Source organism: Loxodonta africana, chromosome 7 (assembly GCF_030014295.1).
Source record: "Loxodonta africana isolate mLoxAfr1 chromosome 7, mLoxAfr1.hap2, whole genome shotgun sequence".
In the NCBI taxonomy this organism is placed as follows: Eukaryota; Metazoa; Chordata; class Mammalia; order Proboscidea; family Elephantidae; genus Loxodonta; species Loxodonta africana.
The window spans coordinates 17,360,417-17,373,280 of NC_087348.1; the positions used below are offsets into that span (position 1 = coordinate 17,360,417).

The following is a 12,864-nucleotide window of genomic DNA, read 5'->3' on the forward strand; positions in this document are numbered from 1 at the left end:
CTGAGTCTTCCGATCTATTTTTTCTCTGTGTATCATTATGGATAGCTGCAACTGGGATGTCGTTAAGTTCACTAGTTTTTTCTTCTGCAATGGCTGATCTCCTGGTACTCACACCCAGTGTATTTTTCCGTTTAGATACTGTATTTTTCATTTCCATAAGCTCCATCTAGGGTTTTTTTTTTTTTTTAATATATCTTCCAATGTTCTTAACTAAAAAATCCCATAGTTAATATATTTATGGTCTTTAGTTAATAACATTGTGTCCATATTGGCTGTACCACAGGTAACAAATGTAGCACAGAAATGCAAGGTGCTAATGGGAGAAACTGTGTGCAGAGAGGAGGGGATACATAGTAACACTCTGTACTTTCTGCACAGTATTCTAAAACCTAAAACGGCTCTAAAAAATAAAGGCTATTTTAAAAAGTCACAAAGTTATTCAGCTCTGGCCTGGAGGGTGGCATTTCATACTGCTTTCTCTTCAACGGCCAGTTTTAATGCAATGTCTTCTCCAAACACTTTCTCATGTCTCCACTTAGAAGTGACTTCTTCCTCCTCCAAATATAACAGCTTCTAAAGAAAGCACTGTGACATAGCCACTTTTTCACCTTTGTTTTTGAGTTGAAATGTTATAAGCCAGTTGCTTTGGTGATCACAATTTCATGCAATAAATCAAATACGTAAAGCTGTTGTTTTTAATACTACCTGGTAATTTCTATGGTGCCCGTGGCTGGTGCAAACACTTATGCACTCAGCTGCTAACCAAAAGGTTAGAGGTTCTGACTCACCCAGAGGTACCTCAGAAGAAAGGCCTGGTGGTCTACTTCCAAAAAGTCAGACACTGAAAACCCTATGGACAACAGTTCTCCTCTGACACACAGGCGTTCGCCATGAGTTGGAATCGACTCAGCAGCAATTGGTTAGTAATTTCTGCAGTACTTATCACAGATCCATGGGTGGGCATTAAAGATAAAGTCTAAGGTCCAGTGAGGCTCAGTGATAGACTGAGAACACCAGTTTGGAATAGGACTTGTTAATAAGAAAACGTTAATTGTTTATATTTTAGACCGTGTCAAAATGTCCTACATTAAAATGGCTGCTTTAAAACATGGCCCACTTTCACCATGTCCAACGAATGACTTAGTTGTTTCTAGCAGATATCATTGTTAGTCGTAGCCAGGTTTCATTTCTCTTATTATGAATTCCTAGAGGACAGGGTCCATATCTTCCTAGCTCGGGAAGTTTCTCAGAGTAAGGACTCAAAATATTTATTGAAATAATGAATGAATAAGTAGGTGGATGGACGGATGGATGCTGGATGGATGAAGGGAGAGTTGCTCAGTTTTCCAAATGATTCCCAGAAGTCTACTTAATTTTTAACAAATCAGGATAGGAAGCATTCAGGTGGTCACCACTGCAAATGATATCCCACAAATAATAACATTAATTATATTTTTTATAATACCGCATATTGACTACTACTCTTTGCCAGACATTCTGTTAAGGGTTAGGATGCATTGTGTCATTGGCTTGGTGCCAGATGCGTGAACTCTTTGAAATAAATAGTATTCATTTAACTCTTTGAAATAAATAGTATCATTCTCTTCTCCATTTAATAGATGTGGAAACTGAAGTCCATTTAGCTTAAGTAACTTGAACAAGGCCAAAGAGCTACTAAGTGCGCAGTTGTGAAATGAGACTGGAGTCTGACTCCAGTCTCTGTGATACACTGCATGGAAAGAAAATCTAGGAGAGATTAAGAAAACTTGCTGAAGATCACACAGCTAAGAAATGGAAAAGGAAGATTCGATCCCAGGTCTGCCTGAGGTCAAGTCCAGGTTCTTTATCACTAGAACCTACTGCTCTTAGTTTTTAACTAATGGAAATTATTCTGATCGTGTTTATTTTTTGCTTAGACTTCGGAAAAGCTCAGGGTCAAATTTTTACCCTCTTCTCACCACAGCATAAAACACTGTTAGGTGTAATCTAAACATCAGCCTGCTTTCATATTGTTTTCTATTGCCTGACTTTACTAATTTTTTTTTTTTTTTTTTGTACATTATGATGTCCTACATGCATTTCTGGAGTGCAAAGTACATATCAGAGCCTTTTTTAATGAGTTGGGGAGTGATTAATTAACAGAGAATTACAATATAAACTTGACATCTGGCTCCTGAGAGCTGAATTCCATTGGAAACAGCCCATTACCATCGAGTCGAATTCCAACTCATGGCAACACTATATAACAGAGTACAATGGCCCCACAGGGTTTCCAAAGCTGTAAATCTTTACAGAAGCAGACTTCCGCTGCAACTTTCTCCTATGGAGTGGCTGGTGGGTTCACACCGCCAACCTTTCAGTTAGCAGCCAACAATTTAACCACTGCACCACCATAGGAAATAAAACAAACAAACAAAAAACCCGTAGCTGTCCAGTCGATTCCAACTCATAGTGATCCTGTAGGAGGGAGGAAGAAGAAGGTGTGAATACAGAGGAACAAAGGAAAGTGGAGGAGGAGGAGGCCACACGGATTCCAGTACCATCTCATGGCACAATCCAGATGTAAACATACATCCCAGTCCATCAATGTAGAAGAAGAGGAAGCCAATGAACCAGTTTGGATCCCAGTGAGGTTGTCTGCCACCGAAGACATTAAGAGGAAGAGGAAGAGAAAAAGAAGGAAGACGGTAGTAGTAATAAAATAAACACTTGGCATGTATTAACTCATTTAAGCCTCACAAAAACTCTGAGGTAGACAGTCCTGTTATCCCACCCACATGTGAGTTAACCGAGGCACAGAAGCTAAACAACTCCCAAGGTTCCAACCAACCAATGAAGTCGACTCTGACTCTTGGCAACACCAGGTATCTCAGAGCAGAACTCTGCTCCATAGGGTTTTCAGTGGCTCAGTTTTCAGAAGCAGATCACCAGGCCTTCTGTGATGCCTCTGGATAGACCCAAACTTCCAGCCTTTGTTTAGCAGTCAAACACGTTACTTGTTTGCACCACCCAGGGACTTCTTCCCAAGATAACATAGCTTGTTACTGGTGGAATCAGGAGAGTCACCGAAAACAACTTAATTTCAAAAGATTCTATACGTATTTAAAAAATATGCTTGTTAATCTAAAAGTGAAACTAATGGCTGGAAACAATTAAAATGTAAGAAAGGGAAATTTGGAAAAAGGCCCCTGTGCGCTCTGCCAGTCTTATCCTTACTTGGAGCTGGTGTGGACTTTAGTGAAGGTGGTGACGGTGAAGAGACTCTGGCCGTTAGCATAGAATTTGCTACTCTTATTTCTCAGCTTCCTCTGGCTCTTCTCATTCCCTCTTGTTTCTTGGTGTTCTCTCCAGGTTGAAGTGTCCTCCACCATGTTTCTATTGCAAGGAGCCCAGATGCTACAGCAGCTGGAGAATTCCTTGAGGAAAAGCCTCCCTGAATCCTTAAAGGTGAGAGCGGGACATTCTAAAGGGAGCAAGAAATGGCAACTTTCTCTGAAAGAGGAGGAAAACATGCTAACATTTATTGAACATCTGTTCTGTGCCAGGCATTATCTCATGTTCCTTCTCACTTAATTTTCATTATCTTTCTACAAGATAAGGAGCCCTGGTGGTGCAGTGGTTCAGTGCCTGGCTGGTAACTGAAAGGTCAGTGGTACAAATCCACCAGCCTCTCTGAGGGAGAAAAATGTGGCAGTCTGCTTCCATAAAGATTTACAGCATTGGAAGCCCTTTGGAGTTGTTCTGCTCTGTCCTATAGGGCCATTATAAACTAGAATCAACTCGAGGGCAATGGGTTTGGTTTTTTTTCTTTACAAGATATTTACTATTATGTCTGTGTCGCAGATGAAAAAAGGGAAGCTTGGTTGCATATCTTGCCCAATAGCACACAAATACTGGACTGCAATCATATGTTGTAAGCATGGGTATATCTGAGACCAAACACTGCTTTTTGCTCTGGGCTGATTCAAAAAATATTCCTTTGTTCGTTTTTCTAAGAAACATTTCATAACAACACTGGAAATTTGTCCAGAGTCCTCCAAAGTTTACTGAGATTATATAGTACTGTTTAATTTGCTCAACCTAAAGAATAATTGCCAAGTGAGAGATCAACTATCATGAGTCTTCCTGGAACGTGGCCATAGGTCAAATTGTATTTTATCAAGTCTCAAAATGTTGTGACTTACAACCTAGGTCAATTAATGAGTCTTAAAAAGAATTTTTAACTATAGGCACTTCATTGCAATGATATATTTGCAAAGGGAGTGAATCCATGGATGTGTGTGTGTGTGTGTGTGTGTGTGTGTGCACGCACATTTGTGCCTGTGTTTCAAGATTCTGGTGCAACTGAAACTGGAGACCAGTTCATTTGAAGTCTTTTCAGCTAATGAAAATAGATGACTTTTCACAACCAACTGTCTCCGAAGCCGACCAGCTTCAGGTCCAGGTGTAGTAGTAGTGTGGAAATAGTATTGGCAGGGTGTTTTCGAGGACCACCTCAGTGGTGAGGTAAGGTAGCTCCCTTGGCTCCTCGATTTATTTATTTATTTTTTAACCCAGCCTTTAGAAAATAATTGAAATGCTTGCATATATTAACATGGAAATGTGCCCACAGTGTGGTCATCGTGCACACTGTATGTTCAAATTGCAAAACAGTATTATCAGGTAATTCTATTTTTGTAAAATTGCCTATTGCCATAAGTATAAATAAAGTCCTGAAAAACATCATATCAGAATATCAATAAGAAGTGGTACTTTTTAAATCAATCTTTTTATTTGTATGACTATTTCACTCTATGTATAATTCTTATAACTTGATAGAGGAAAAAGTTCTCTTCGTTTAGGGTAAAAATGTAGACCATAAAGATTATTTGATCTAGATGCCCTGTTTGGCTCTTTCTACCACACATTTTCATGGTTTCATAGAAATAATCATTGTTCTGATCAAACACAAGGCAACTTACTACCCCAGCCTAACACGCCAACTCTCCTAATCTCTTGGGATGCTGCAGGTTTATGGGACCGTCTTCCATATGAACCAGGGAAACCCATTCAAGCTAAAGGCCCTAGTGGACAAGTGGCCAGATTTTAATACAGTGGTTGTCCGCCCTCAGGAACAGGTAAGACGCCAGATGTAGAATGAGTATGCTTTTATGTTTCTATTTGCTGTGTGCCTATCACATGACTGGCAATAGGGTAGACCCTGAGGATACAGAAATGAAGCATGATGATGGGGAACAAGTTCCTGCCCTCAAGATGTTCCTACGCTAGAGAAGATAAACAAATAAATTACAACACGATGTGAGATACGCAAGAACAAAAGATGTACAAGATACGGAACTAGTCCATACAAGGGAAAGATTAGTCCAAAAGACTAATGGACCACGCCTACCATGCCTCCAACAGACTGACTCCAGTATGACTGGATGGTGCCCAGCTACTACCACTGACTGCTCTGATAGGGATCACAATAGAGGGTCCCAGACAGAGCTGGAGAGAAATGCAGAACAAAATTCTTACTCGAAAAGAAAAGACCAGACTTGTTGGCCTGACGGACAGTAGAGAAACCCTAAGAGTATGGCCCCCGACACGCTTTCATCTCAGTAATGAGATCACTGTCGAGGCTCACCCTTTAGACAAATATTGAACAGAACCGTGGAACAAAAAAGACTAAAGGGGCACAGTAGCCTGGGGCAGGGACTTGAAGGCAGGCGGGAACAGGAAAGCTGGTAATAGGGAACCCAGAGTTGAGAACGGAGAGTATTGATATGTCGTGGGGTTGTTAACCAGTGCCATAGAATAATGTGTGCACTAACTGTTTGATGCGAAACTAGTATGTTCTGTGAACCTTCAGCTAAAGTAGAAGAAAAAGTTTAAAAAAAAACTAGTCCAGGCAAAAGCTGATTAAAACTAGATGTGGTGGAGGTTATGGGAGACGGTTAGAGACACTTCTTGGTGGAGGTTTCATCTGAACTTAATTTTGTAAAAAATATATACTTTTGTCAGACTGAGAAGGAAAAGAGAGTTCTCACCAGAGACAGTAGAAAGAGCAGACAGGAAGGTGTGAAACTGCAAAGTGAGCTAGGGGGACAATAAAAAGCAAAATTACATTGCAAGAATTTCCATGTACGTTTTGGGTAAAGGTTTTTAAAAAGTAGTGAAGCTAAATTGTTAATACATTTCAAAGACAAAAATTCTTCAACTTATTTTCAAACATCAACTGAAAATATAAATTTATGAAAATATTAATGTGATACCTCTACTACAAGCAAAATGCAATGCAAAAATCACTAAATTAAATAATTGGTAAAATGAACTTTGTATTAATAAAAACTTAGAATGAAATGATTTGATCTTTTATTTAAATGTGATCTTACAAAACAAAATGTATCAGTGATATCATTGCTGACTTGTGAATGTATTTTTTGCCCATCATTTTCCAATTATACTGATTCTATACTAACTGGTTTTTTTTTTGTTTTTTTTTTTTTTATACTAACTGGGGTAATATTTTCCTCTGGCTCATTCCTCCAAATAATTCCATCTGTTATTCACTAATTTAAGGGGATCTTTCTGAGTAAGGGAAACCCTGGTGGCTTAGTGATTAAGAGCTACTGCTGTTAACCAAAAGGTCCGCGGTTCAAATCCACTAGGTGCTCCTATGAGTCCGAATTGAATCGATGACAATGGGTTTGGTTTGGTGTTTTTTTTTTTTTTTTGGTCCTAAGTGGTTGGTTTGTTTCTCTGGAATGACGATTTACAGTATTTTATAAGAAAGCTTTCCTAATTGGTCCTTATTTTTTGGGGCCGCGTTCTGTATAGATGGCTATTTGAATCCTTGTGTTCCTGAAGCACATTTAACACTGTCATCTTCACCCTCAGTGTTTTCCACAAGAATTCCAACTGTAGTGAAATTCATCCTTGCAACAGAAGTCTTCCCTTGTCAGTTGATTTTTTTATCTTCCTCTAAAGGATTGTGGAGGTATAACGCAGTGTTGTCTAAATGGTTATGTCTTTGCTCTGAAATTTTAATGCAATATATGTGTAGAGGACAGTATTCTGCAGCAAATATCCATCCTAAATATTTTTATTGTGCTTTAGGTGAAGGTTTACAGAGCAAATTAGTTTCTCATTAAACAATACACATATTGTTTTGTGACAATGGTTGCCAGCCCCACAATATGTCAACACTCTTCCCTTCTCAACCTTGGGTTCCCCATTATCAGCTTTCCTGTCCCCTCCTGCCTCTTGTCCTTGCTCCTGGGCTGCTGTGCCCATTTAGACCTGTTTTGTTTTATGTGCCTGTCTAATCTTTGGCTGAAGGGTGAACCTCAGGAGTAACTTCAGTACTGAGTCAAAAGGGTGTCCGGGGGCCACACTCTCGGATTTTATCCAGTCTCTGTCAAGACAGTAAGTCTGGTCTTTTTCTGTGTTTTAGAATTTTGTCCTACACTTTTCTCCAGCTCTGTGTGGGACCCTCTATTGTGATCCCTGTCAGAACAGTTGGTAGTGATAGCTGGGCACCATCTAATTGTGCTGGATCAGTCTGATGGAAACCCTGGTGGCCTAGTGTTTATGAGGTATGGATGCTAAACAAAACTTTGGCAGTTCGAAACCACCTAGCGCTCCTTGGAAACCATATGGGACAGTTCTACCGTGTCCTATAGGGTCGCTATGAGTCAGAATCAACTGAACGGCAACACTATTTTTTTTTTTTTTCAGTCTGGTGGAGGCTGTGGTAGTTGTGGTCCATTAGTCCTATGGGCGAATCTTTCCCTTTTTTATTTGGCTTTCTTCATTGTCCCTTACTCCAGATGGAGCAGGACTGACGGAATATCTTAGATAGCCACTCACATGCTTTAAATATCCCAGATATAATGCACCAAAATAGAATGTAGAGTTTTTAAAAATTTTTATTGTGCTTTCAGTGAAAGTTTACAAATCAAGTCAGTCTCTCATACAAAAATTTATATAAACTTTGCTATATACTCCTAATTGCTCTCCCCCTAATGAAACAGCACACTCCTTCCCTCCACTCTCTGTTTTCGTCTCCATTTGGCCATCTTCTGACCCCAGGCTCTGGTCTCTCATCTCCCCTCCAGACAGGAGATGCCCACATAGTCTCATGTGTCTATTTGATCCAAGAAGCTCATTTTTCACCAGTATCATTCCAGTCCAATCCCCGTCTGAAGAGCTGGCTTTGGCAATGGTTTCTGTCTTGGGCTAACAGAAGGTTCTGGGGACCATAAACTCCCAGATCCTTCTAGTATCAGTCAGACCATTAAGTCTGGTCTTTTTATGGGAATTTGGGGTCTGCATCCCACGGCTCTCCTGCTCCCTCAGGGGTTCTCCGTTTATTCCCTGTCAGGGTAGTCATCGGTTGTAGTCAGTCACCATCTTGTTTTTCTGGTCTCAGGCTAATGTAGTCTCTGGTTTATGTGGTCCTTTCTGTCTCCTGGGCTCATAATTACCTTGTGTCTATGGAGTTCTTCATTCTCTTTTGCTCCAGGAGCGTTGAGACCCATTGATGAATCTTAGGTGACTGCTTGATTGCATTTAAGACCCCAGAAGCCATTCTCCAAAGTGGGATGCAGAACGTTTTCTTAATAGATTTTATTATGCCAGTTGACATAGATGATCCCTGAAACCATGGTCTCCAAATGCCCACCCCTGCTACACTGGCCTTCAAAGCGTTCAGTTTATTCAGGAAAATCTTTGCTTTTAGTTTAGTCCAGTAGTGCTGACCTCGCCTGTATTGTGTTATCTTTCCCTTCACCTAAAATAATTCTTATCTACTATCTAATTAGTGAAAATCCCTCTCACTCTCTCCCTTTCCCCCTCTCGTAAACATCAAAGAATATATTCTTCTTTGCTTAAATTATTTCTCCAGTTATTATAATAGCGGTCTTATACAATATTTGTCTTTTTGCAACTGACTAATTTCACTCAGCATAATGCCTTCCAGATTCATCGATGTTATGAAATGTTTCATGGATTGATCATTGTTCTTTCTGGATGCATAGTACTCCATTTCTTCCCTTTTGGTTTTCCATCTCCAGCTTTTTGCACATGCAATCATACTTTACTTTGTCTTCTCGAGAGGCCCTTTGAAATCTTCAGTTCTTTTACTTCATCAATTCTCTGTTTTGCTTTAGCTTCTCAAGGTTCGAGAGCAAGTTTCAGAGTCTCCTCTGGCATCCATCTTGGTCTTTTCTTTCTTTCCTGTCTTTTCAATGACCTCTTGCTTTCTTCATGTATGACGACCTTGAAGTCATTCCACAACTGGTCTGATCTTTGGTCACTAGTGTTCATTTCATCAAATCTATTCTTCAGATGGTCTCTGAATTCAGGAGGGATGCCCTTGAGGTCATATTTTGTCTCTCATGGACTTGCTCTGATTTTCTTCAGTTTCAGCTTGAACTTACATATGAGCAATTAATGGTATGTTCCACAGTTGGCCCCTGGCCTTGTTCTGACTGATGATATTGAGCTTTTCCATCATCTCTTTCCACAGATACAGTCAATTTTATTTCTGTCAGTTCCATCTGGCGAGGTCCATGTGTATAAAAAACTGTGTATAGTCACTGTTTATGTTGGTGCAAGAAGGTATTTGCAATGAAGAAGTCTTTTTTCTTGCAAAATTCTATCATTCGATCTCCGGCATTTTTTCTATCACCAAGGCCATAGTTCCCAACTACTGATCCTTCTTCTTTGTTTCCGACTTTTGCATTCCAATCACGAGGAATTATCAATGTGTCTTCATTGCATGTTTGATCAATTTCAGACTGCAGCAGCTAATAAAAATCTTCTATTTCTTCATCTTTAGCCCTAGTGGTTGGTGCATAAATTTGAGTAATATTCATATTTAACTGGTCTTCTGTGTAGGCATATGGATATTATCCTATCACTGACAGCGTTGTACTTCAGGATAGATCTTGAAATGTTCTTTTCGACGATGAATGCAACACCATTCCTCTTCAAGTTGTCATTCCCAGCATAGTAGACTATATGATTGTCCGATTCAAAATGGCCAATACCAGTCCATTTCAGCTCACTAATGCCTAGGATATCAATGTTTATGCATTCCATTTCATTTTTGACGGTTTCCAATTTTCCTAGATTCGTACTTCATACATTCCAGGTTCTGATTATTAATGGACGTTTGCAGCTGTTTATTCTTTTTATGAGTCCTGCTGCATCAGCAAATGGAGTTCCCCAAAGCTTTACTCCATCCACATCATTAAGGTTGACTGCTTTGAGGAGGCAGGTCTTCCCTAGTCATCTTTTGAGTGGCTTCCAACCTGGGGGCTCATCTTCCAGCACTATATTAGACAATGTTCTGCTGCTATTCACAAGGTTTTAACTGGGCAATACTTTTTAGAAGTAGGCTGCCGGGTCCTTCTTCATAGTCTTTCTTAGACTGGAAGAACATGCTCAGCGTTTCTCAATCTGAAAGAACTGTAGAAAAAATTCAAGCCTCGAGTTGCAATAGTGAAGGATTCTATGGGGAAAATATTAAATGATGCAAGAAGCATCAAAAGAAGTTGGAAGGAATACACAGAGTCATTATACCACAAAGAATTAGTCAATGTTCAACCATTTCAAGAGGTGGCATATGATCTGGAACCGATGGTACTGAAGGAAGAAGTCCAAGCTGCTCTGAAGGCATTGGTGAAAAACAAGGCTCCAGGAATTGATGGAATATTATTTGAGATGTTTCAACAAACAGATGCATCACTGGAGGTGCTCACTCGTCTACGCCAAGAAATATGGAAGAAAGCTTCCTGACCAACTGACGGGAAGAGATCCATATTTATGCCTATTCCCAAGAAAGATCATCCAACCGAATGTGGAAATTATAGAACAATATCATTAATATCACAAGCAAGCAAAATTTTGCTGAAGATCATTCAAAAATGGCTGCAGCAGTATATCAACAGGGAACTGTCGGAAATTCAGGGTGGTTTCAGGTGAGGACATGGAACCAGAGATATCATTGCTGATGTCAGATGGGTTCTGGATGAAAGCAGAGAATACCAGGAGGATGTTTACATGTGTTTTATTGACTATGCAAAGGCATTCGACTGTGTTGATAATAACAAATTACAGGTAACTTTGCAAAGAATGGGAATTCCAGAACACTTAACTGTGCTCATGAGGAACCTTTACATAGATCATGAGGCAGTTGTTTGGACAGAACAAGGGGATACTGATTGGGTTAAATTCAGAAAAGTTGTGCGCCAGGGTTGTACTCTTTCACCATACCTCTTCAATCTGTATGCTGAGGAAATAATCCAAGAAGCTGGGCTATATGAAGAAGAACGGGGTATCCAGATTGGAGGAAGACTCATTAACAACCTGTGTTATGCAAATGACACAACCTTGCTTGCTGAAAGTGAAGAGGACTTGAAGCACTTACTAACGAAGATCAAAGACCACAGCCTTCAGTATGGATTGCGCCTCACATAAAGAAAACAAAAATCCTCACAACTGGACCAATGAGCAACATCATGATAAATGGAGAAAAGACTGGAGTTGTCAAGGGTTTCATTTTAATTGGATCCACAATCAACAGTCATGGAAGCAGCAATCAAGAAATCAAAAGATACATTGCATTGGGTAAATCTGCTGCAAAGGGCCTCTTTAAAACGTTGAAGAGCAAAGATGTCACCTTGAAGACTAAGGTGCACCTGAACCAAGCCATGGTATTTCCAATCACATCATATGCATGTGAAAACTGGACAATGAATAAGGAAGACAGAAGAAGAATTGACGCTTTGAACTGTGGTGTTGGCGAAGAATATTTAATATACCATGGACTGCCAAAAGAACGAACAAATCTGTCTTGGAAGAAGTACAGCCAGCATGCTCCTTAGAGGCAAGCATGGCAAGACTGCATCTTACATTCTTTGGACACGTTGTCAGGAGGGATCAGTCTCTGGAGAAGGACATCAAGCTTGGCAGAGTACAGGGTCAGCGGAAAAGAGGAAGACCCTCAACGAGGTGGATTAACACAGTGGCTGCAACAATGAGCTCAAGCGTAACAACGATTGTAAGGATGGCTCAGGACCGGGCAGTGTTTCATTCTGTTGTGCACAGGGTCACTATGAGTCAGAACTGACTCGATGGAGCCTAACAACAGCAACAGTATTCCATTGTGTGAATATACCATCATTATTTATTTATTCATCCATTGATGGGCACCTTGGTTGCTTCCATCTTTTTACTATTTTAAACAGTGCTGCAATGAACGTGGATGTGCATATATCTGTTCGTGTAAAGGCTCTTATTTCTCTAGGATATCTTCCAAAGAGTGGGATTACTGGATCGTATGGTAATTCTATTTCAAGTTTTTTAAAGATCCGCCAAATTGATTTCCAAAGTGGTTGTACCATTTTACATTCTCACCAGCACTGTATAAGTGTTCCAGTCTCTCCACAACCTCGCCAGCATTTATTATTTTGTGTTCTTTAGATTAATGCAAGCCTTGTTAGAGTAAGATGGAATCTCATTGTACTTTTGATTTGCATTTCTGTAATGGCTAATGATCGAGAGCATTTCCTCATTTATCTGTTAGCTGCCTGAATGTCTTCTTTAGTGAAGTGCCTGGTCATATACTTTGCCTATTTTTTAACTGGGTTGTTTGTCTTTTTGTGGTTGAGTTTTAGCAGAATCATGTAGATTTTAGAGATCAGAAGCTGATCGGAAATGTCATAGCTAAAAACTTCTTCCCAATCTGTAGGTAATCTTTTTACTCTTTTGGTGAAGTCTTTGGATGAGCATAGGTGTTTGATTTTTAGGAGCTCCCAGTTATCTAGTCTCTCTTCTGCACTGTTAGTAATGTATTCTATACTGTTTATGCCATGT

General features: G+C 39.9%; 1 protein-coding gene across 1 annotated transcript in view; it reads left to right on the plus strand.

The window, feature by feature from the left end:
- Positions 1-3,112: 3,112 nt before the first annotated feature.
- Positions 3,113-12,864, plus strand: part of LOC100662425 (glycine N-acyltransferase-like) — a 29,156-nt gene continuing 19,404 nt past the window's right edge. The window contains exons 1-2 of the mRNA XM_003421351.3: positions 3,113-3,447; positions 5,010-5,117. Of these exons, the coding sequence (XP_003421399.1) occupies positions 3,370-3,447; positions 5,010-5,117 (186 nt within the window). The 5' untranslated portion in view covers positions 3,113-3,369. The remainder of the gene's footprint in view (positions 3,448-5,009; positions 5,118-12,864) is intronic.